Raw genomic sequence first — 26,640 nt, 5'->3', positions numbered from 1 at the left:
AGAGCAAACGCTTATTCTATATTGAACTAGGGAACCAGTGTAAAGACTCCGTGAAGAAACTGTGTTATCCAAGTTTGGAAAATGGGTTATGAGCCTAAGCAGTTGCGCTTAAGTGGCTTGGAATAGATTGATTTGTGAAAAATGAGTATATATTGATTATATCATATTACCTTGCTTCGCCTTTTCGAAAAGAACAAATCCTCCGGTTTTGTCTTTCCTGTCACCACTTCCATTTGATGCAAGCTATGAAAATTTCATTTTCATAGAGACTGCGCAATCTTATTTAATTTATTTTGGAAGTTCTACAGGTAGTTCAGATATATATAAAAAAAAACTGTGTCCAATATTTGGGGGGAAAATTGAGATCTTCAAGTTTTAGTGTTCATATGAACTGGCCATTTTTTATTGCCTATGTTGATAGTTTGTGTCAACAAAATAAATGCAAACATTTATATTTCATGCTATATGGATTGGTAGTTATCTTTATGGAATATAGCTTCTATTGTTATATTGATGATCATGTTTTCATCAAGATAACACTGGCCTTATTACATGTCCATGGTATACGAGAAGGGTGTCAAAAACATTGTCAATACTTTTATCTTGTCAGATCACCTCCGCTGAAACGGACGAGATATTGCACAACATGCCTAATGACACTTGCATGTGGACCTCCATATTGGAAATGTCATGTGATGTGCCGTTTCATTAAAATCAGACCATGATGTAAAAACGGTAGTTGTGATAATGATGATTTCTCCATGGTTGCATTTATATCTATTTCGGATCGGATTGCTGATGAGGGGGCCTGCTTGTCAACTAATCACTAAACTGGCTTCAGAGCAATCTCAGCTCTCCACACTTTGTATGCACAGATACAGATAGATAAACGAGAGAGTCCTCAACTCAAATGACTCATATTTTTTTCATCTAGGGTTGAGAATTTTTTTATGAAATGAGCAAGCAGAAGCAAGCGGTGCATGGTTACGGGATCATCTCGGTCATTGTCATTTTGCGAGAGTGCATTGTGATTTACGTGGGGGGGGGGGGAATGAAACATGTTTCATCGTATACCCAAGGAGAGAGAGGATAATATCTGTAGACCCTCAATCAAAATTGCCTGGATTCTGCTCGGCAGAAAGCCGTCTCGCTTCATTTAAGTGCGGATCTCATGCCATGCACGCCCAGATTGCTATATATGTACCTTATGAGAGAAACGAAATAACCAAATATCATCTTTACTAAGGCTTTACCAGACTTGTAGGCTGCTTTATGATTTGGAGGTATGATACAGGGAAAAGCTCCAAAAATGCCTTCTTACTGATCAGAATTGATTTTTCAGCCGCCATTATGCATTGTATAGCTCTGATAGAATTGGTCTAAGATCCTACCGCATGATTAAGCTGAATTATCATGAAAATTTTCAGTAAAAAAAAAACATATGTCAGGGTTTACAGGGAAATGCTAACAGCATGTAGTCTATGAATACCCTCTTTTACTACAGGAATTGATATGAAAGATTTCAACTTCGAAATGTTGTATGAAACCAAACCAGTGCATTCCATAAAATAGAAAAAATCTCTCGAATTGTGATACTGTTTTTCTTCCTATTTTGGTCCAAAATATATGTATTTTATGTTCTGGAGTTGTGATGGAAATGGAATTTTCGAGTTATTTTTAGAAGACTTACAGTCTTATAGCTTGGTGACTTTTTGTAAAAAAAAAAATGGTTCCAGGCATCTTCAGAAAGGTCTATTCTGTGTCATTTGGGTCCCTGCTTAGCATATTTTGTTGCACATTCTCCTATTGAAACACAAGGGTGAAAAGTCACTGTGAAAGAAGCTGAGTGCATTTCTTGCTCAATGATGTTACTTTGGCTTTTAGTTTCATGGTTGTGGGGGCATTTTGGTCTAGTGGTTATAACTTTTGTCTTTCCATCTGAGAGACATGGGTTCGATTCCAAGCCATATGACATGTTTTCCTTCAGCAAGAAATTTATCCACATTGTGCTGCACTCAACCCAGGAGATGTGAATTGGTGTGTGCATGGTACGAATGTATTCCATGAAACACAGAGCGCGGAACAGCTGCTCTGCTAAAGCCAGGGTAATAATGCTGTAGAGTGCTTAGAGACTTGGGATAAAGTAAGTTTTTGGCACAACAGTATATAACAAGTCTTGTTATGGCTGATCTGTGAATACGTAAGCACATGTATATGGTTGTACAGAAAATAAGCAATAGGAATGTGAATTAGCATCATGAAAGTTAAGTTATACAATTAAAATGATGACCTATTATTGCTGTATTGTTATTAAAGAAAAGTTGGCATGTGTTTCTACATCATCATTATTTTCATCTCGTCACTACTTCATTCTATCAAAAGAATTTCACCTTAGTTCGGTACAGGTCAGAACACCCGCGACAAATACACCAAGATAACAAGTATTTATGCAAGCTATTTAAGTTTCTCTCCTTCTAACATGTCATGAATGTGATTCAGATCATACACATTATGATAAAGCGGCATTGCAGGCATTTGATTCAGACAGATGCATCTTGATGACACGAGACAGGCTTCTTTTTTTCTCCCTTCCCTTTTTGTTGGGAAGAGAAGAATTGTTCCCCCTACAGGCAAGGATCTGAAAGATTTTATCGCGCTTAAAATTTGATATTAGCTCAAGCCATAAGAATAGTGACTTGATACGCTAGGATGACGGATGGCTGTGTTTAGCAATGCAGTGGATTCCATCACATATTCCTTGTAATCATTTTCTTGAGCATTCTTCTCTCCAGTCTATCTGTCTATTTTCATGTTTATGCTTTTATTTCAGTTTCTTCTTTTCTCATGCGTTTTATTGTGTCATGATAATTTTTGTAAGGAGTATCATTACTTTGTGTGGTTCGTTCTAATTCTCTCATATTCCCTTTATGCTCTTTGTCTCTGTGCACATAAAACCACCCACTTTCCTCTCATACAGACTCTTCCCATTTGTCTATCTGTCTGTTTCCCCCTCTCTCCCTCTCTTTCTCTCTCTCCCCCTCTCTCCCCCTCTTTCTCTCTCCATCTCACTTTCTCTATCAATATTGATTTTACACCCCTCATTTAAATGCAAAGAACATAATATTTTCTAATGTCCAATTAGCAGATTAAATTGCATTGCATGTTTTCATATATAACATGCTGCAGAGGCAACATATATATGTTAAAGCCTCTTTTATCTGGGCTTTGGTTTTCCATTTCTTATGATTGCAGTACCAAAACATTTTTTTCTCTCTTTGTATCAAGAAACCCACATTGTTCTTGTATCTTCAATCTACTTCCTCATGGTAGTTTCCTCTTCAGAGCTTTGCACCCGGTGCAATATTCAGATACTAATGGATTCATAAATCCACTTAAATAAGCGCAGCCAAAGGATTTCATAATTACACATATATACTCGCGGCGCAACACGCCTCGGGGCTTCATATATGCAAATGCCCATTTCTTTATCTTCTGAGTTGAGGAGCTATGTGTTTATCCATTCAGGAGGGGTATAGTAGTTCAAGTAAATGGCGGAGGAATTATATTAGAGTCAGGAGCATGTTTAAGAATGAATGAATGACTCCATGCATATCTTACAAAATAATCTTGCTCTTTAATTTTGCATTGACTCCAAATCAAATTTATGGTCATAAGCATGAAAAAATTGAGAAAAAAGTGGATTATATACAAATTATGATTGAAATAGGTGAGAAATCATTATGACAGCTCTTGATATAGCTCTGGTAAGGTTTTAGTCACTTACACTCAATTTCTAGTTGAGGAAAACAGCCTAATGCCTCACAATATGAGTTTTCTTTTCACACATCGTTTCAGGTAGGGAGATCAGATAAGATGATTTCTTTTCACATTATCATTTCTAGAGCTAGATGGGTATCAATCCAATATTGAAGTATACAATTTGATTCCTGTATGCCTCTTAAGAGATGAAATAATTGTTAGGTTCGAGCTGCAGAGCTGTGCTCCTGATCAGCAGGGTTCCAGGATTGCTTGTCAAAATAGCAATTGGCATGGCGACACAGGTATTTGCACGTCAGCTCTCAATAATCAAAACCCGCTTTTATTTGTATTGCTCTCCACTTATGACGAAGGCTAAGAAAAAGAACTGAATTGCTTTCAATTATCAGCACGAACTCTGTATGTTCTCATCCAGCTGACATTTATAATCTTTTGTGAGTTTTTTTCTGCATCCTATCTGGAAAATGATGGGTGTTGCTCCTTCTCATAATGGATAGCACAACAAATTGATAATGATAATAGAATGCACTTGATCTTTGATGTTCTAATACTAGCCAAGCAACAGACACCTGAAAAAAGGGTATAAAACATTTTAAATAAAAAGAAAGTAATAAAAATTAGTGATATGTACTTGATAGCACTTGGTGATAGATAATGTCAGAGGTGCATTCATTTTTGCTTCAGTGTTAAGAATTTAGGCAGGCCTTAAAAAGAGTTTCTTAATGGCAAAAGCCCCCTAATTATTCCACCTTTTGTTACCTAGAAACCTCTGAAATATATTTATCTTTGATGAAAGAAAAAAAAATTGAATGAAAAAATTTTGAAATGTAAACAATTTCTATTCCTTCACCCCTTCACCATTTCTCTCATATGTTTTGTACACTGCCATATTGGGATAAGCAAAGGTCAAAAAGGTTGTTGCTTACTCAACACTGTAGGGCGCTCTTCCCAAGCGTTTCATTGTGCGCTCTATGTGCTGTCCGATCTTCCCCTTGTAGTATCTTTGTTTGAATTTAAACCCCAGACAAGTAATCACTATGAACTGCGGTCAATTAAGCTTACTTAGAGACTTAAACTTTATGGTGAAGTCTATTCTGATTGAAGGCATGCCATTTAATTATTCAGTATTCTTTCTGGTGTTTATATGGGAATTCCATCTTACGATGAAAGCATCTCAACAAGCGTATTGCCCTCTATTCGCTAGGTTTATTTTGTAACCATGCCAGTACCACTTTATCCCATCCTATATTGATATGGAAATCACTTGCTTACTGCATCAAGCATTGCTGTGAAGGATCAGAAAATTCCTTAGTCAACCGATCAGAGAAGACCAAGGCATTTTGCATATTGTCCGAAGGCTTTTGGAGATATCACTTGTCCTTGTTTCTCAATGGTCACGTACTTTGATGAAATGTCATGAGAATGGCCAATCCGGCCACAAAAGTAGCAGGGGTTTTTCCCTCCGAATCATTCCAAGTTAAAGGAGTGTTCATGCAGATGGACAGAAAGCGTAATCGCACAACAACAGGAAACAAGGGAGAGCGGCGTTTCCATGGCAATTTCCAGCCGAACGCTCTTTCCACATAGTAGCCCTCTATAGGCTTCCATCGTGAGTCGCTTGGCCAGGCAGGGTTACCTTCAAAGGTGTTGCCATGGAAACCTCCAATTCTCAATGTTTTTCTGTTTCTCTTGAGCGGAAAATCGCATTTGCCATAAACCAGTCGGATTTCATGGGAAAAAATCATTTCAGACCTTTTTTTCTACCTTTTCATATCTTTGCTTTGCAAATGGCAGTACAGTGTAATTTTTTTTAAATATGAGTGGACATATTCTGTTGTAATGATTTAGGATTTGTATTACCTAAAAATCTTTCACAATATTATGTTGTGTTCGAAGAAGTCCCACTCATCTTCCCAGTTTAAGAACTTATAAAGTTTTGGCTGAGTAGAAAATTAAAAGGAGTAGGGCCTATGGGTCTTTGATTAAGGTGATGATATCCGCCGTCCCCTTCAACCATAGTGGGGAAAAGATCTTAGGAAATCAGAATGTCATGATACAAGTTTGCAGAGATGCAAACGAATGTAATAGATCTTACATCGGTGAACCTTTGTGTAATCATTTCTACTTCCCAATCATATCTTGCCTTGAAAAAGTTTTCCTTCCTATTAAAGCTGTTTGCTGTATAATGCAGATATATCTGACTGTTTACAAAATTATGCTGCCTCTAACGCAGGTAATATTGCGAATTGAGCCGATATTGATTGCATCAAGTTTTCTCGACAGCCCCGCTCTTCACATCAGTGTTAGTACAAGCAGATAGAGAATGAGCATAACAGCTGCCGATGCTTAATAAAGCCAATAAGCTCTTAATTGATTTTGGATTGCACTAATTGGTTGTGAGAGGGCGCCGTTACATGCGGACGGCAGCTGATGACGTGTTGAAAATCAATCAAACAATAAACTAGATGCATGGGAGAGTTTGATGTTTGTCGTTGCGTCCTATGCCCTCAGTGCCCTCCGTGTCTAGGCCTAGTACATTATGCATGTTGATTCAAGGTCATCTCTCTTTAATAAAAACCACAAAGTTATACCTTTATCTGATTCGAGTAAATACCGTACAAAATATTGATACAATAATGATAATCATATGTAACAAAGTATTATTGAAATGATCTTATGAAGAATCACCTTATCTAATTTGAAAACAATTGTTTTGAAGGTATACCAGTGCGATACAGCCTACAGTTTAGTTTTATTTTCCATCTATTCCCTTCATTTATTTCTGTGAATTGACAATTTTTATTTCAGCTACCCCCTCTGTAGAATAATTGCTCATTACTTGGTAAACCAATAATGAACCGAGTTCTAGTGATATTCCTGTCTCTCACCATTTGTGGTTTATAATGATAATAGAGCTATCCTTGGTAGTGTTATGATATTGCACTCACGAAAAGAATAGAGGAAGGTTGTGCAGGCATTGTCTACAGAGGGGGGTGTTGTTGATATTAGGTCAGACGAATCACACCGCTGTGAGTTGTGGAGCCGTCTTGGTACTTTTGGAGGTGTAAAGCATCTAGTCTTCTTCTACACTGACAAGTATATTATTTGTATGAGCAATCTGATAAAAAATGGATATTGTAATTTGTACAGTATCATGTGCTCTGTAAGATGAGGCCTATGGAGCAGTCATACAGTTGATTTCTACTGTTGATTCCACACACAGAACAATGCAACTAAATGTCATAATTGGCCCAAAATTTTTGGCTAAACTCATTCGATACGACCACACCTCAGATGTTGAAATTCACTGTGGAGTGTACACTAAATACTAGTGTTAATTTAGCAATGGTGTAAATACTGGGTGTGGTGCTTTGTAAACACCGGTGGGGTAGTCTTAGCACCGCTGCATTTGCACTACACTATCTTTGAAATTATTGTCTTCCTCTGCATCAGTATTCTGAACTTTTCGCATTTACTACGGGGAAACTCTACAACACACCAATTTCTTTGAAAATGCAAGTCAAATCACAATGAAGAGCTGAAAGGCTTTTGTTGAAAGTTGGTGGACCTGGACAGCATTGGAATCTCTTGACACTTGACAATGACATTTTTGCAATTGTTCGTCCGGTGCAAATCTTCAGATGATCTGCTGTCCCAGTCCACCTACGGTACTTTCGACAAAAGCCTCTCCGCTTTCCATTGTGTATTTTCAAAGGAATCGATGCCTTGTAGAGAATTTCCCCAAAGTTAATGCGAAAACTACCTATTAAGTCATCAAACACAAAGCTTGGCAGTGATCATAGAATATGTTATTACGATTGATTGCTTTGACTTCAAACGTACAATTAATCGTGAAAATCAAGCGCGTATGATTATTCGCTAACCTTAGTGTTATGAGACCCTGGTATCATTCGTAGCTGTGTGTCTGCATTCCAAGGAAGGTGTGAATGGCCTTAGCTTTCAGCATTGGATGGTGGTACCTTGAATAGATGTGTTTGATAAGATCTGGTAAACGGTGATGAGACATGGTGAGGCAACAGCTGACGCTCCAGACTGCTCTATTAGACCAGCTTCCGGTAACCAGAGGGGTGCAGCTCATCATGCTTGGGGTTTTCGTTCACCGGACCGATGGACCGGTGGACTCATCGTGTTTCTTGAATCAAGTATCTTTCTTTCTTCCATTCTTGAAATCAGTTCATACTCTTTTGGATCTATACCTTCTGTTATTTGTATCATTGCTTTACTTTGGATACTTTGCTGTCTTCACAATTGTTCCACAAGATCTGCTGCATTCACAGAAACCATTTTTATGAATAAAAAAAATGAAAAGATGACAGAATGCCTTCAGGAACCTTGAGCATTTTGCCCCTTATTCATTCAGGAAATGCGAGAGACTGAAAAAAGTTTCCCCCTCAATTCTCTCCCAGAAGGAATTTTCTGACTTTTTATACCTGATTTGTAAGTCGCTTCTGATCAATTTCTTGCATTCTCGTTGGAGGAAAGAGAAGGGGAGAGGGTGTCATCCAGCGACATCCTCCCAGCATCATTGCCATTCTTGTCATTTTTGGATTACACGAAATAGACGAGATGTTTTATCGCACATTCCGAAAGTCAATCAAACCCCCGAAAACAGCCTCCATCAGAGATATTGGCTTTGTGAATATGTGTGTGGATCTAGGCTAGAACAAGACCTACATGTGTAGAAGCCTTCCTAATGAATGAAAATATTTGGTCATGACCCAGATGCTTGACATTCCCATACTAAAACCTCCCCAGGCAATATAGGAGGTAGGCAGGGATATATGACATAAAGATGGGGTAGATAATCTTTTTTATGCAACAGGGAAAAGGAAGATATTGATATTTCACGTAAGATTTATGAAAAGCTGTATTTCAGACCTCTTATGTTATTAATATTTCATATTAAGAGAATATATATAAGCCTGGAAAGCCTATAAAGTAACATATCAGCTGTGAGAGAGAAAGAGAGAGAGGGGGGGCAAGATGGAAGGGGAGGGGGGGGGAGAGAAAGGGCAAGAGAGTGGGAGTGAAGAGAGAAAGAATGAAAGTCAGAGAAGGGATAGAATGGGGGATAAGAAGAATTGTAAAATGATCATCCTTTCTTGAAAAGATAGAGCTGAGAGACTTGCGAGGAGGCAAATTTTTGATTGATTATTAGCTTAAGGGTAAATCATATCTTTGACTTGAGGGATTAGAGTGGGAGAATGATGTCTTAACTTTTTTTCCAAATGAATGTTTATATGAATGGGCTGTCAAAAGATGTCAAGAATTGATGACAGGTCACTTTATAATTACTGGTAACATTAATGTACAACTAGGAAATGAATGTTCTTTGCCTCAATTTTCTCTTTTCTTGGATATTTCTAGTTATTTGTTAATGGATAAGATATGAGTTCATGCTTAGCGTAGTCCTGACAGGTATTGCAAGGGTTTATGAAAGCTATTTGAGTTTTTTCACCAAACAATGCATCATATACGCATTGTCAAATATAAGCATTGCAGATTATTCAATTCAATCATAATTTTTTAGATTAATTTTATGTTCTCTTATAGCACACTTGATATAGTATTAAAGATAGGTGTAATTGAAATCAATTGCAATTGTTTTTAAGACTACTTAAGACATATGCAAATAAGAAGATGTTGCAAATTTTTCAAATTGAGGGATCTGTTAATGAATCCACTGTTGTATTATTTAATTAATGAAACAAAACCATTTCTTCATCCCGACTAATGGAACTCTTCTCTCTTATCATTTTTTCGCTCTTTGCAGGTTTCGGCTTCGTCATATTTGACAACGAGAAGACAGTAGACAACGTCTGTGATGAGCACTTCCATGAACTAGATGGCAAATTGGTAAAGTGGCATTCCGCCGGTTGATGTACATACCTGTGTCCCCCTGTCTGCTTGCATCATCTATCTGACCATCTCATGATCAGACCTGCTCAGCATGCTTCACTTTGTTAAAACTCAAATCCAAGCAAAGGCTTGTCCACAGGCATCAGTATCCCTCCCGATAACAGTCTCCCTCTCATAAACCCTTTTTTTTTCGATGCAATTTTTGTTGTTGATTGCAAGCAGGTGCTCACAATCACATTAACCTAGAACCTGGTAAAATGAACTGTGGAGGTTACATTTATATGAAGTCTTTTGAAGGAGAGGGACTGGGATTTTAACCCACGGTTATCGGTCTTGTGCTCAGCTGACTGTGCCACACAAAGGCGATGGTTGTGCTTTAGCTCTTTACATGTAAAAAAATGGCGCCCTCTATTGTCCAAAATTTTACCAGTGTTGAAAATCTTTAAAAAAACAACAAAAAAAAACCAACCCAAGTGCACACCTTGTTACAAATAATGCGTAAAGCATTTCCATTTATTTGAATGCAGGATAAAATAGCATACGTGCCGTGGCCGGGGACCGAACCATGGACTTTTCATGTATATAGCCAGGCGCCTTAGGCCTATCGGCCACGGCTCCTCAATGGTTGAAAATCTTGTCCAATCCAGGGGAGGGAATCTCTTAGGAAATTATGTTTTGTAACGAAAATCAGGATTTTTTTGTTGTTATCTCTCTCCCTCACCCTCCACCTCCAAGAAAGCAAAGGTGGTTTCATGAGGCATCTTGCCAGTGATTTTCACAAACAAAGTTGCTCTTAGCAAATCAGATGTAAGGATTTAGTTCTCATTCAGAGTTGCAGGAAAGGTTCTTCCTGAAAGACTCCTTGGATGGGGGGGGAAGGCAAAAGTGAGAGGTAATAAGAAATCCAAAAAAAATTGGATGACACCCTATGTTCCATACCCCTCCCACAACTACCCTCATAGACTTGCTTTATTACCCCTTGGTTGGAATGGTACAGATTCAGCACTCTAAATGAGGTAAAAGAAAAGAAAACAAATAGGGAGAGGAAGATTCTATACTACCTGCATTTCACCCCCCCCCCCCTCCCTCCTTCAACTTCTATCTTTGGATTTTTGCATGGTTTGGTAAAGAGTAAACCTTTAGGGCCTGGTCCCACTGGCCAACGAACACAAAACGTAGTCATAATGGATACAGCTGACAAGCAAACTTTCTGGGAGGCTCCATCCACTCCGGACAAAGGACAAAATGGGTGAACAATGAAATCACAGTGGACGGATGCTCGATGGATGCGCGTATGAAACACGTATGCAAATAGTGCACAGCGGACACATAACATTTTCCAACGGATGGCAAGATTCTTTTCCGTTTTACATTCTCTCTGCATCCATGAGTGCAGTGGGACCAAGTCTTTACCACCTTCCATCCTTTCCAAATCAAGAGAAAAGTGATGAGTGAAGAGATGTTACAAATGAATAAAAAGGGAATGGAAGAGAGGAAAATAAACTATGCAGGAATTATCTTACCACCAATTTTTGATAGCTGAATCATTAAACTTGTCATCATTTTATCAATTCATCGCTTATTGTTGTATCCGTCATTATCATTCCACCTTAATCAGTATTATTAACATAGTCTCATTGGTCAACTGCATGCCTACCTCAATGGGTGTATGCTCCTTGTTGAAATTTCTCTTTTTTTCTCATTCTTTTTAAAGTTATTTTCCTATTCCTCTCTGTGTCTTTTTATATATCTGTCTCTCTTTCTACCCATTTTTATCAATCTATCCAACTCTCCATCATTTGTTTGCTCATTCAGTCATCCATCCATAATTCTTTCTTTCGTTCATCCATCCGTCCATCCATCCATTCATTTATTCATCCATCCATCCATCTATCCATTCAACCATCCATCAATCCATTCATCCATCTCTCCTGCCGTCTATCTATAGCTCCATTTTTGTTCGTTCTCTCTCTCTGTGACTGTCCATCCCCTTCCTCCTCTTCCAATCCGCTCTTCATAGAATTTTTTTCTCTCTCTCACTCTCTGTCCATCTCATGTTCATCTCTGTTTCATGCTGACTATCTTTCACACCCCATTGGATTGGTACGTTGGAAGCCTGAGAACCTTGTGTGTGTGTGTGTGTGCCGCCACTCTGCGCACTCCACACTGCTCCTTTAGCCCATGAGATCTTCTTGATCTCTAGAAGAGAGAGAGAGAGAGACTCATCCTGTACCACAAAATATCACATTTCACTTTTCCTCAGCAATGCCATTTGTCCTCAAATGAGTGATCAAATGTTATGTTTTGAGATGATATGAAGCCCATACCTGCCCTTTTCACTTTCTAGAAATGCCCACAAAAAATGATTATTGAATTAGAGGAATGATGCTTGTTCCTTCTTGTTATCTTTGATTTCAATCCCCGTCGACTGTGTTGGCTCCCTCCATGGATCGTAGATGTTTGTCACAACAACATGATAGAGCAATAATGCTAGATATTTTAGAATGTGCCTTCTTGTCAATGTTGTGTATTACCTCAGACAGATAGAGGTGATACGTATTAATAAAGCAAGATTTCAACACCGTCAATCCCAATGAATGAGATATTACCTCTGTTCTTCTGAAATTGATGTTAATGCCAACATGAAGCAATTACAGATGTTGATCAGTTAGCAAACTGGTCTCATTTTATACATATTCATCCATCGCATTATACCCTCCCGGCTTCCCCACATTGCTTCACTTAAGGGGTGGTCCAGGCTGAAAGTATTTATAGCTTGATAAATAGAGTAGAATTCACTGAGCAAAATGCAGAAATTTTGTCAAAATCTGACACAAATAGCAAAGTTATTGAATTTTAAAGTTTAGTAATAGTTTGTAAAAACAGTCGTCATGAATATTCATTACATGGGCTGATGATGTCACATCTCCACTTGTTCTTTTGTATTTTATTATATGAAATTAGGTTTATTCAATTTTTTCTTCCAAGAACTAGAAAAATTGGATTGACAACTGATTTAGTGCATTAGATATTTATTGCTGCAACTTATTTCATTATAAGGAAGACATATTATTCACACAAGTGTGAAATAATGAAAAAAATACGATTTAATGTAATAACTTAAGAAAACGGAAAGTGGAGATGTGACATCAGCTTGCCTAATGAATATTCATGACGACTGTTTTACAAAATATTGCTAAACTTTAAACTTCAATAACTTTATTATTTGTTATCCGATTTTGATGAAATTTTCAGTGTTTTGCTCAGTGAATTCTACTCTGTGTACTAAGATATAAATATTTTCAGCCTGGACCATCTCTTTAACAGTAATGTATATGTAGTTTTTATCTTGATAACTACAATGCACATCATTCTAATCAGCATTTATTTGATCTCTGCATGTACTATTTCAACTTGCCATTTATATGTGGAATAAGAATTATATTCATTATGTGAGAATAAAGATTCTGAATCATACTATGAATTAATTTAATGTTTTTCCTTTTTTGCATTAACGGACACTGAATTTAATGCAAAGTTCACCCCTAATAAAGTATTTAGATAAAGAGAGGAAAGTAAAAACAAAAAAAAAACTATTGAAAAATATCAAACAGTCCCGACATTCTATTACCATAGTTCAAATTGGCAAGGAGAGTGAATCTGACCATTCAAAAAACCTACCAATCGGCTCTTCTAATACTAGTATATTCATGTAGTTGTTGTGCTCCATGTATATAGGGTTCACGATCATGAATTTATTTGAATAAAAATGTTTGTCCTTTTTTGTTTTTCAGGTTGAAGTTAAGAAGGCCCAACCCAAGGAGGTGATGATCCCACAAAACGTAGCAAAGAATAGAGCGGCAATGATGCGCAATCTATATGGCATCTATGGTAAGGGCTACAAGGCTGGTTGGTCGTAAACCGAGTTAGTGAACACAGGGATATGTATGCGTAAATAGGGTTTCCATCATGTATTCATCATTGTCACTCTCCTGTCTGTCTATTTTCATTCTATTTTCATCTGAACCTTTTTTTTCCTGTCTGTCTATTTTTCATTCCTATTTTCATCTGAACCTTTTTTTTCCTGTCTGTATCTTTTTTCAATCTTCGACTATGTATATATATATATATATATATATATATATATCCTTCCATTTATGTCTTCGATCTATCCCACTCTCTCTCTCTTACTATCTTCTTTTATTTGTTTGTTTCTTTCTCTCTCCAACCTTATGCATCTCTCCTCTTGTTCTATTTATCCATCTTTCTTTATCTCCCTCATCCTCATCCTCTCTTCTCTCTGTCTCTTTCTCTCTGACTTTTTCTGTCACCTGGTTTTTCTTTTAATCTTTGACTACATCCATTCTTTTAATTCTTTCTATCTAATTATCTATCTGTCTGTCTGTCTGTCTTGATTTTGTTCTTCCTTTGTTCATTCTTTCCTTTTCCTTCTTTCTTATTCTCTCCCCCCTCTCTTTACCTTTTCACCTATCTCATTGATTATATGTAACTATCCTTACTCAAAAACTATAGCCCCTCTCTCTTCATCTGTTTAGATTTTGTTTTAATACTGGTTAAGATCACCACGATAAGACTGGAGTGCTATTGGCCACAGGGACCCAGCCGCCTGTCTATTCAACTACCTTTCGTTCACGCTCCTCTATCTGTCTGTCAGTCTCCATATATGTATTTATCCATCCATATGTATCATATGATTGTTAGGGACCTCCTGTGTTGATGACGGCAAGATGATGAATATTGTCAGGAAGCAAATGAGAATATAGCTACATCATCCGTGTCAGTAGTAGGTCACAGTTAACCCTCCCCAGTGTTATTCCTGCTCAGGTTCCCAGAATCTGTGAAAAGAGTGCCCGTTTTTAAATTGGCAACGCACTGTTACGTGTGAAATGATGGCAAATGAGTGAAGTGAAGTCATTCATGAATTAATTCATTGGAGACGTAGAGCTTGATTTAAATGAAGGGGAGCATGTTGAACGCATTCCAAGTTCTATACTCAGCTCTTTTTGCTATTTTACTTTCACAATATTTGAAGAGTGATTTTAGATATTGGGGGGGGGCAGACAAGAAAGCAGCATTTTATTCATCTTGGAGAACTGCATTTAAGATAAAAGGAGCTAGTTTGCATGCTTTCCAGGGGATCATCTTCACCATGACATTTTGATAATTTTGTTAATTGCATTAGTTACCAATCACACACAGAGCCTGGCTTCTAATGAAGATGCATCAATTTTTCATTTCAAGATTGTCAAAGAACATTTTCAGGGCATCTGAAAAAATAGAAATGGAATATTGCCATCCGGTTACTAGATAAGACTGAAGTGCTTATCATGAGCATAGATGAATAGTATTACATGGTCAAGAGCTAGATCAGAGAAATCTAGACTTCTGCTAAATATGTGTTTCTCTATCTCCCCATCAATTATAATATCTGTATGGCATAAGTATATATCGCACTGATGGCATTACATGTAATTTGTAGTAGATTGATAGTGTTTCTTCATCCAACTAGCATACATGTAGACACATTGTGCGAGCATGTTCTTAACATGTATATCATTTTGTGTAGATTTAGATTAGACTTAGGCAGACAGGTAGCCGTAGTAATTGATTTCATTTGATATGTGCCATTTTACAGTCGAGGAAATTCAAAAGTCGAAACCAAAATCAAATTTTCTACCGCAGCAAGTATGAAAAATGCATTATCTGTGAAAGCGGGAACGGTGTGCTGCTTTTACTTAGCACCCCTCAATTAGATCCATCTTGCCTTTTAATTTAATTACTCTCTGATAATTTAATAGAGAGTAATATATTATGCCTACTAAGTGTTATTACATACCACAAAAGTGGATACAGGAAAGTGAGGGCTGGAAGGGCACAAGATAGGATACTATAATATGTGGATAATAATGTAATGTTTGAACTTAGGACTGTATAAACTCATTCCAAATAAAAGGGATCTTCAACTCTTTATTTTTCATGACATATGGATATGTTGACAGATTCTTTAACATGGAAAGGCTGTTTATGTTTCACAAATTGTTGATTTTAGCACTTGGGCGACAGTATATTAACATTTTAAGATAAAAACTGAAAGGGACATACTTTGTTGTATCCAACCTTTCCATCGTTAATGTATAAAAGTGTTATCGTTGTTTTCATATTTTATATTGTTATGAAACTAAATGTAATGTCTGAAAAATGTTGAACAAGTGAGTATCCTAACAGATGAGTCAAAAGTAGTTGACTGGAATTTTTTAAAGCCCAATTGAAGAAATTGGAATCTTCTAAATGAAATTTATGTAACTGGTCCTTAAAATGATGTAAATTGTATGCATTATCATACATACAGTTTTTAACCCATAAATTATCTTTGATTAAATATTACCTGATACATTAGAATGTAAGTTATAATACTGTTTCTAAACCTTAATGATAACTTATCTCTAACTATTCTTCTATCACTTATTGGGAGAGAATTATCCCTGAAAAGGAGTTGTTGTTTGATAACACACCAAATTCTCAACCATCTTTTAACGTTAGCTTTTTCAGAGAAGACACTTTGAGTGAAACCAAATCATGCTCCAATATGACATCACATATAAATATATATATAATATATCATGTAGACCCAAGCAGCACAGAGACAAGTTTACTGGAGTTGAGACTATTGCAGGCCCAACACCAAACAAACAACAACAACTCACCCTCGATGTGCTCAGTCCCTACCGGTCTCACTTCCTCGGTGCCGTTAATCATGGACACAGTTGGCAATGTTAAAGGCAAGTTTCCAACCTCGGCGACGCAAACTCGTCGACACTCACTCAAATTCCTGTTTTATTTTCAGTTCTAATTTTTCTCCTTTTTATGGTATTTCTTCGCCCCGCCCTCGTTTCGGACGGGAGGGAGGGAGGCCACTGGTTGACATTTTCTTTGATTAATTTGGACACTCTTATTTTTGGTCTTGTTTTCAAGTAGTTGCTGTTATTAATTTTTCCCGCTTCTTTTATGATTTTCCTAGTATGGTTTTAGCATTAAAATGTTCAACTTAGCGTTTTCTTTCATGTGGTTGGTTAGGTCTTTGTAAAGATTCAAATGACTGCATAAATGTTGTGAATATGGCACATTTCAATGGAATTTAAAAACTAACTTTAGATAGTTTGGATAAATTATCAAATCAACGCTTGTGTGTTAAATGTAGATAGCAATTAGTTAATATGATTTGTGTGTCTTTTTATCAAGCATGAAATTTAAAACTTTTTTGTATTTTCCTTAGGTCTTCATTATGATTTGTGTAGCAAATGTTGTACTCATGGTGGAGCTAGATATATATATATTTGTTTCACCAACTTTTATCCTTTGCAGCAGTCGCTGAAGATATTTCTAAATACCTTATGAATTGATTAATTTATCTCTTAGATTTCTTTCAGCTTGTAATCATCACCTCAACCACAATATATACATATAATGTATATATGTATATATATATGATTTCTAATTTCTTTTCTCAAATGATTCAATTAATTTTTGCAATGCCTTTTACAAGTTTTCTTGTAAAGATTATCATATCTTATATTTGCTGTTTCAGTTCAGCAAATTTTCTGTAATATCTGCAGAGTCTCCTGAAATATTTGATACATTGATTTTTCTATATTGGATTTTTTCTATATTGGAATTGTTTTAGTGTGTATGCTGGTCTCATATGTAGACAGCACTTCTAAATTGATTGAGTAACTTTCATATTTGTTTACCATGATTTCTTTTGCAAAATTGCGACCAAGTATGGTGTATCATTAAGTTGACGCTTTGTCCTATGAAAAGATATTTATTTGATTAATCACACTTCTTTTTAATTTTATGTTCTTTATTTAATCATCACTTGCAGGATATGCGGCTCCCAATTTCACGATAGGGCCACTTACACGGGGAGCTTACACGTATGCTCCTTTTCCTCCTTTCTTTTCAGGTAAGTGTAAGCAGGTTATGAGTTTTTTTTTATTCTTTAAAGTTTTTTTGCAATGTTCTACCAATAGAGAATGAATGGCCATGCATTGAATATACCGCAACAACGTTTCATATGCTTGGAGTTAGCAGGATTTGGAAAACGATGTGCGTGAACATTTTTTCTTCCTCTTTTTATGTGAAAAGGTTTTGCGATTTTGTTTGCATACTAGGCTACTCAAGATAATCATTATAAAATCTCACACTTGCTATGGTAACAATACATTGATAGAGAAAAGACATTGTCAAGACTAAAATTGGTTGAACTTGCAATAAATTGGGGGCATTTTATATTAAATTACCTTTGCTTGGTGTTAAGTTTACAATTGAAAGCCGTAACATGGTTCCAGAAAATAGGAAATTAAAAAAGCCTTTTTTTTTATTTCATTTAATGGGAAATGGAATGGAAATAACATCATTTTAAACATCTAATACTGTAGTTCACATTAAATAGATCTTCATTATGGAAGTTAGATAGCAATGTTTTGAGTTGATCTCTTTTTTATTCCTCTGATTTACAGTTAAAAAGGAGATAATACTAAAACATGTATTTAACCATCTTCTTAGTACGAATACTGGAGGTATTATCATTATACAGGAAGTCTCCTGTGTTCAACTTTGCCAGGGTGTTCTGTCGCCATTCAATGGGTTACCATAGCAAGTGTGAACAGAGTTGAGCGTTGATTGCCATGCATCCGCGTATGGATTTGAAACGTGATATGAAACGTTGTTTGGAGCATTGATTTTAGAGTTAGTGATCCCTTCCTCATCCCCGCTTCATGCCTTTATTTTATGAGTATGTATCTCTCTAGATTACGTCTCTTCTGAAGCATGCTGTCATTATTTGTAGTGATGGAAGAAAATTTAACAATATCAGTAATCCTATTACATCTAAACAAAGAATGAATGGATAAGAAGAAGAAATTTTCCTCCAGATTATTTGTATCCTGTTATCATTTTTTCAATTATTTTCAAACTGAAACGTGTTGAAATAAAAATGTTTCATTCTTGATTAAAAATAATGAACTTTCTATAAAACCACGAAGTTGAAATCAAGTCAGGGATTGTTTAGACATCTGTTTGCGGCTGCATCTATAACAATTATCCATCATATTTGACATTGATACTTCATTTTCATAACATACACTTATTCATGAATGTGATCTAATCCATCCATACATTTGGTAATTCCCTCTTTGTGAATACATCTTTATAAATAAAATTTACTTTTATTCTAACATCATTTACTTAGTGTTCTTATATGTTTGCTGCAAGAAGGACATTGTCTGTGTGATTAATCATTTGTTCTGCCTCTACACTGGTGATATTAAACATTGAAATGTCTGGCATGCCATTTTGAAAGTCCACCCTGATATTTGATTTTCTGATAAAAAAAAACACATGTTAAAGAATGATTTAGTAGATTTCAGTGTGATAAAAAGAAGTTTAAAATTCTTTAATTGTTTTTTTAATAGTCAATCTTTAACATTTTGATCTATCTTTTGAACCTATCATTAATCTCAAACACAAACTTGGTTTCTTTGAGTATCTTGCAAGCTCTTCTCTAATTTATTGTCTCATACTCACAGGATTCTGAGTTGCCAATTTGAGTACTACCAATCCCTCCTGTAAAATATTCCTAACTTTATCTGTACCTGCCAAGACTTTCACTAACCTTTTTCTATTATTCTCCTGATTTTTTTCATATCCGGGTGGACTTTATCTTCTAACTCCCCAAGCCTTCTTTCTCATTTCCATGATTGAAGTGATACTGTGGCTTTCATTCCCCAAAAATAATTCATTTGAATAAATCTTTTCCCTTTGATACTCAATTTTATGAATTGTTGTCTTAAGGGTTAGTCAAAAAAAAAATTGTTGGGACAATTTAAGTTTTTGTATTCAATCCTTTTGTGGTAAAGAAATTAAGCACATAAAGTGAACCTGAACATTAAGTTCAGTGAGAAGAGAATATTAAAGGCAGAGAAGAGTGCTTACTATCCTCAAAGAGAAGTCATATCAGGTAACCATGGAGATGTTACGATTCACAGATACCTATTTCAGATTTGTCCCCAATGTATAGGTTAAAGCTAACAGTGACGATTTAGTTTGTGGAAACCATTAGTTGATATTTATAGAGATTTCTTGCCTGATATAGCGATGATATTGCCTGACATAGATATGACTTGCCTGAAATCAGAAGATGTGAAGTCCGTATCTGTTAGACTCATAGGTAAATTAGCAAGCTCTAGGGCATTATAATATACCAAGTTATTTAGGGCAGGTGTTGCCTGTTGTATTGGATATTCATGAAGTGATCTGATTTTGTTGATCTTGCAAAAATAGTTAGATCGTCTCTCGTGACTTCTAGCTACCATCGTAGTCGTACGATCAATGTTGTAAGGTATTTCCATTTTGAGTGGTCTTTTCAAACTATTCTCCCTTAAAGTTTGTATTGATGAGCAACTTGCACTTATGACTTTGCAACCATCATGTGGAAGTCGTTTCTCTGGTGATCTTGCTTTGTATCATTCTAGCTGCTGTTATCTCGGCAAGAAGGATGTTCAAAATACAATCGTCTCTTTTTTTCTATCTATTTGAGGTGGAGCTCATTGGTTGTGCTCATAATTGCCCTTTTAACACTCCAAGTTATCACCTACGTAATTGCTAGGCAGAGTTTTATGTTCAACTGACGAATCTGTGATGTGGTTTCCAAGTCATAAATTCCCTTATAACTATTATTTTATGATTTAGACTTGCTCTATGTGCGTGTGTAAAAAAGGTCATCTCTTATTTAGATCTTGGTGCATTATTTGTATGAGTTTGAAAAAAAAAGTTTTTAAAACTTCATGTAAAATAGACCTAATTAACTATTTCAACAGAGGAATGAACATAAATTCTATGTAGGCATCCCCCTCCTAAACCACTTAATGAAAATTTGTCTGGACCGAGGGTTTAAAAAATCGAATCGTAACCTTAACAAATGTTTACTAACTACCTATTATTGGAAGCAAGTTATGAAATTTAAAGCATGCTTCTGTGAATTGCGACACCTTTTCCAGCAGATTGTTTATTATGTTGAAGGAATCTCAAAGCATGAAATACTTCAATATTAATGTGTTGTCACAAGAATACATCAAAAGATTACATAGGATTGTATCTTTTTATTATAATGTTAAGTCTTCATTATCATTTTATTCCTGTGTGTTTAGATAATGTGCTTATATTCACACACATCTCAAAGTTGTTTGAATATCAGTCCTCATCAGTTCATGAGATGATTTGGACATCATTTCATCATTAATTATCATCCATTGAACAGACACTATATCAGACGGTGCATACATAATTTCATTATTTCAAGGAATGTTTATTTTCAATTTAATGGAATATGTATTGTGTTATTAAAAGGAAATTTGAGCAAAACTTGGCTATCTACTCTGTCAATGAATGATACTATTTCAACAAGACCGGTCCTATATGGAATCTGTTATTTTGCCTTTTAAAAATAAAACTTTCAAATTATGAAGAGATCATTCAAATATTATCACTTATAAAAATACTATATATTAAAGTAACCTATTCATTGATTTTATACATGAATGTAATTTTTTTTACTTGAGGTTTGGATAATTTTTATTAAAAGGATGTTGAATCGACATCCAGCCACCAAAGCTGGTGGCATATTTTGGCAAAGTGGTAGGGCTATATGACACAGAGAAAGAAAGTGGGGTTAGGGGAGGGGGTGATAATAACACCAATTCACATAGATTGGACTATAGTTGCACCAATTTGTATGGGTGGGACTGCAAGATATCTAACGGAGTGCTTCCGTGCCTCCCCTTAGCTTACCAACAGCCTCCTTTCGCCATGTGTGGAAGCGGTGGTATGGGGCGTGGTTCAGGTAGCAGAGGTCGACCCCCTCGAGGCAGCTCTATAGGCATGCCGTCGCATCCTCACTCAGGTAAAAAAAAAGCAAGAGATAAAACCTACATATCCAAAATATTTTCATCCGCTTTATTAATTGTAATTCCTGGATGGTTTTAGGATGTGGTCGGTGCATAGGCTGCTCTTTCCCTTTTGTTTTCATTATTTTACTTTTTTATGCTTGCGACAGAATCCCTTTCTCCCTTTGCACTGTGTTTCATGCCAAATTGTTAACTGTTGGGCCAATTAGATGCATTTTATTATGTTAAATAATTCCAAACGGTCATACTGATAGTATAGTGGTGCTCCCTTTATTGTTAAAATCAAGGCAAGTTCAATAATTTTCAAAGATAATTTTGAGCTCTTGATGTTGGTGGAGGTCCCCACTGCATATCTACACTCTGCTCAGATTCGATTTTTTAATTTAAATTGATCAGATTTTATTTACCAACTGCAAAAAAATAAATAAACCCAGATGTTACGAAAGCAAATAGTCTCTCCCTGGTTTTTAAAGCGAAATAGCTTTTACCATCCTATAACGCTTTTTGAAACTTGTGGGACTATGCAGATGTGTATTTATCCAAGTAAATATGTACTTGTAGTGATGGATGTGTGGAGATTGTATTTGCTGTGCTCGGTTTTCCCAGGTGTTCCTTTGTCAGTATACTCAAATACTTTCCAGTCTGGGTGTTCACTTGCATGAGGTTGCTGTTCAGTCGGTTGGTTGGTTGGTTGGTTGGTTACTAGTATTCGGTTGTGTTCTAATTATATACAACATGCACATCACTGGTCTATTTCCCTACTACAGTCCCAACTCATTCACACGCGTGTTGGTTGATTGGTTACTAGTTGGTCGGTTGGCTTGTTTCTTGGTGCAAAATCCTGAAAAATACCAGTTGCTGTCTTAGCGGTAGACTTGTAAAAGTGGCTTCAAATTAGTGTTTGCAAAGACCATTTGTGGCTATTTGTGAATGTATATTTGATAACACGCTTTTGAAGTTGTCTTAGATAATGCAGACATTGAATTCTTATTGTCATATCAAAATCTGGGAAAGTGGTAAATGAAATGCAGATGAGATGCAAATTTTTATTCCATGGATTTTTTCACCTCCACAGCTCCTGATCAGCAGTTACTTCTACATTTTTTTTTAGTTTTCCCTTCTAGTACTGAATTGGTTGGATTTTCTCCTAGCCAGGGGAGCCAAATATGTTTGAAAATTGAAAAAAACAATACTTAGTTGGAAAGGGATTTGAAAGAACAGAATGCAAAAAAAGAACAAATAAATGGATTTTTAAAACAAACAGGAGTGTGCGAGAGGGTTACTAGAATGTGGGTGGGGCTCAATGAAGTAGGTTGGGCCAGAGCTAGATCATTATCCATCAACAGTGTAGTATAAAATGTTATGAAAATTCTTTTCTATTCATGTCATGCTTTATGTATTTGACTCTTATATGTTCAAGGTATGTACTACTAACCCTTTTTCATACAAATGATGCTAACCTCTGCATTTATAAAAGGCTCCCATTGGTGCATGCTTCATCTTAGCTCCCATCATTCTCTCCCCTTTCTATTTACTCTTCAATTTAATGAAGTTCAAGCCTGCTCTTAATCATAATCCATAAAGGAACACGTCTTGAAATGAAAAGAAAACATTAAAGAAAAAAACAGATTTTGACATTACATTTCTTGATATTCAATAAAAAAAAACAATAGTGATGATTTTTATGTAAAAGTAATCAAGGATTCATGATCATGAAATTCTTAAATTATTGTCCCTGCTGTGCTGTTCAGTTTTATTGCTTAAAGTAATTATGATGTCATCAAAGTTTTGTATATTGCTTCCTATGATACTCTTGATATATCTGTCATCTAGCTTATGACTACATTAGCACCATTCCTGAATGTGATTTTCAGAGGTGATAGATATAATCCTGTGGACAGAGATTTGGAGTAGACCTGAACTTGACTGTGCTTGACATTATTTAACCATTTACTAACCCCCCTCCCTCCCCTTTCCTCTTGCCTTCTCTTTAAGTATTTAAGGCACCAAGTCACAAGACTGGATAGACTAGCATATCGTAAGAAGGTACCATTCTATAATTATCTGTAAATAGTTAGGTGTAAGTCAATTTTAGTGTTAATGTAAAAAATACTGTGGACCCAGGCCCATCCATGCCCCTTAACGATGACGGATTGTTGTGAAGGAAGGCTCAGAGACTATATACATCGAGGGTATATGACCATCTATCCCTTGTTGTATGTACCCCCTTATTCTATCAGGGATTCCAACGTACACCCCAGGTTTAATGATGCCGGCGGCTGGGGTCCCTCCCACGCCCGACCGTCGAGGCCAGACGCCGATTACCTACTCCTACCCCGATTACGGGTCTGCCGGCCCCGCGGCGGGCCGCTCAGCCCCGCCTCCTCCTACTCGCAACGAGCCTAGCTCCATGTCGCACCAGCCTGAATATGGGAGGGATTATCACCAGCCTGCTGGTAGGTCCATAACAAAAATTCAGATTTCTGCACATATCTTTTAACGGGGGACTACATATGTATCTTCCACACTGGGGTTCTCTTACACAGACCCCCTCTATCGTAAACTAGTCTTGATACCTTTTGATGATAAAAGAATGGACCATGTATTTTGAATTGAAAGAAGAAAAATTGTCTAGATGCAATCTGTGATCCTTTTGTTCATTAGAAAAAATAATTATAGCATTAAAATTGTGATAATTTGACAAATATGTTTCTGTTGGGTATAGATTGAAAGACTAGTTGATCAAAATGTTGCATTCTCGGTGGGGAACCAGGCACTGTTTAAGCAATGCTGGACTTAAAAGTGTTGATATTCAATGTGGCTGTGGCATACTCCAAACCACTATAGGGTGACTAAAGATATTGTTACTTATACAGAGTGGCCAAAGAAATAATTGGGGGACAAAAGATAATCACGCAATACTTTAAAGAGATAATGACCTAGTCAGTCAGGTGTATTTTTGTTCATAAGATGCCAGAAGAGCTTAATCGTTAGATAATGTTTAGAATTTGATTCTTAAATACTTTACTTGACAAAATAATTGATACCACATGCTATGTTATTATTGTAAAAAGGAAGAAAATTAGATAAGTTTATGTCTAAAATTAAATTTATTGATCAGCACTTCCAATAATGTAAGCACACAAACGCTCTGATACTCCTGTAAATGAACGTCCCACTTTAAATTCACACCGTGTTTCTTTAATATGCACTATCCATCAAGTCCTATAGATTCTTCTCTTCTCTCTCTCTCTCTCACTCAGTTAAATCACCTTGGTTAGAAGACAATCATTTTTATACATATAGAGGCATGTTCCATTGAAAGTAGTAGTATTTATACACCCATTTCCTAATGATTGCCCAAAATATGAGGATTATACGCTTGCTGTGTGTGCTACGTAGATAGTTCCCTTAGTTCATGAGAGATATAATCTTAACCAACCTTGTTTACTGCATCGTAGAACTTGCATTAAAAGTGTCATTAGGTGATTCACATTATATTAATGTAAGATATTCCATTGTGTTTAGACTAGAATATATATATATAGTAGTTTTAGAATACCTCATTTACTCCAGATGTGTTTTCCACCCAAGCTTGTAGTATGCTTTTGTAGTATTAAACAATATGTATCTTTGATATATTGTTGGGAATTAAGATATATTTGTATTTTGCAATTTCATTTTGATGTGGAATAAAATTCCATGTGCACCGATGAAGTATATTTCTAATGTGATATTTTCATGTCTTTTGTTTTGTTGTTTCTGATGTCTTCCGTCCACCTGTTGTTTCATCCTTACTGTCATCCTCGCCGCCGTCATCGACATCGTTGCCATCCTTATCGTCCTCACCATCCTCGTCGACGTCATTGACCACTGCAGTGATGCCAAACAGCTACCAGCCCCAGAGCTATGCACCATCACCGTCACCTGTTAATAACCGCTACAATACAACCAACAGTCCCGGGCCCATGGACATCTATGGCGGGTCCCAAGACCAGGGAATGGGGGGCAATTATGTACCCGCTGCCAGCCCTCAACCAACCCATGCATTCGGCATTGGGTCCCAACCGGTAAGTCGAGTATTGTATTATCTTGCTAGAATTAGATCAATGAGGCTAGGGCTTGCTTCTTTTCAATTCTCGTTGATGCCTCATTTCATGTTCATGTTATGGATTGATTAGGTACTTTAAGATGAAAAAAAAAATCATCAATTTGATATGACAAAATATTGGGTTACCTTCCTTGCTTGGCCAAAAACATCTTTATTCATATCTAGTCTCTTTTTATATTACCAAATAGAATAAGTTTATTTAACCCAATAACTATAACCAAACTCTACTCATTTTCTTTTCTATTTCTTTTTCTTTGATATACCATTCATGGGTCCATAACACAAAGCTTTGCAATCAATCTTAAAATTGTTTTATAATCAATAGCAAAATTTTGTGTTATCGAGCCCTGAATACCTAATCAAGACCTATCCTCAATTTTTAGAAAGAAAGGAAAAAATGCAACTCTTGACAAGTAAAATCTGAATGAAATTTTCCCTCGTAAATATTGTACTTTAGCCTCAGAACACAACTACACATCACTCTAAATTTCCCCCTGTTTATCTTCCAAATTAAGTATTCAGAAGTGGCTTCAAACAACAGTTAAAGCCTTCTGTTAGATGCTACATGAAACAATTTTCTTGAAAGCAATAAAGAAATTCAAACTCAAAGTTACAATTTCCAGGATTTGAAGGAAAGAAGAATATGTGCAGTTCAACTAATAAATCCCTTCTGTTAGATGCTACATGAAACAATTTTCTTGAAAGCAATAAAGAAATTCAAGCTCAAAGTTACAATTTCCAGGATTTGAAGGAAAGAAGAATATGTGCAGTTCAACCAATAAATCCCAAAATGAGAACGTTTTGAGGACATTTGTATCATCCATGTCTTTGCTTGCTTCTCGGTACTGTTTTTCTCATGCAGGATATATATTTTTTAGCTCTTTCTCG

General features: G+C 36.2%; 1 protein-coding gene across 4 annotated transcripts in view; it reads left to right on the top strand.

Moving 5' to 3' along the window:
- The window catches only part of LOC121408410 (RNA-binding protein Musashi homolog 2-like), a 46,810-nt gene that overhangs the window by 12,857 nt on the left and 7,313 nt on the right, over positions 1-26,640 (top strand). For all 4 annotated transcript variants that reach the window (XM_041599885.1, XM_041599887.1, XM_041599884.1 and 1 more), the window contains exons 2-8: positions 9,572-9,654; positions 13,452-13,548; positions 16,305-16,457; positions 17,561-17,641; positions 21,521-21,637; positions 23,882-24,097; positions 25,521-25,711. In XM_041599885.1, coding sequence (XP_041455819.1) covers positions 9,572-9,654; positions 13,452-13,548; positions 16,305-16,457; positions 17,561-17,641; positions 21,521-21,637; positions 23,882-24,097; positions 25,521-25,711 — 938 coding nt within the window. The remainder of the gene's footprint in view (positions 1-9,571; positions 9,655-13,451; positions 13,549-16,304; positions 16,458-17,560; positions 17,642-21,520; positions 21,638-23,881; positions 24,098-25,520; positions 25,712-26,640) is intronic.

The sequence above is a fragment of the Lytechinus variegatus genome, chromosome 2 (assembly GCF_018143015.1).
Source record: "Lytechinus variegatus isolate NC3 chromosome 2, Lvar_3.0, whole genome shotgun sequence".
In the NCBI taxonomy this organism is placed as follows: domain Eukaryota; kingdom Metazoa; phylum Echinodermata; class Echinoidea; order Temnopleuroida; family Toxopneustidae; genus Lytechinus; species Lytechinus variegatus.
The sequence above is the reverse complement of the archived record's forward strand: the minus strand, read 5'-3'. Positions and strand labels throughout refer to the sequence as shown.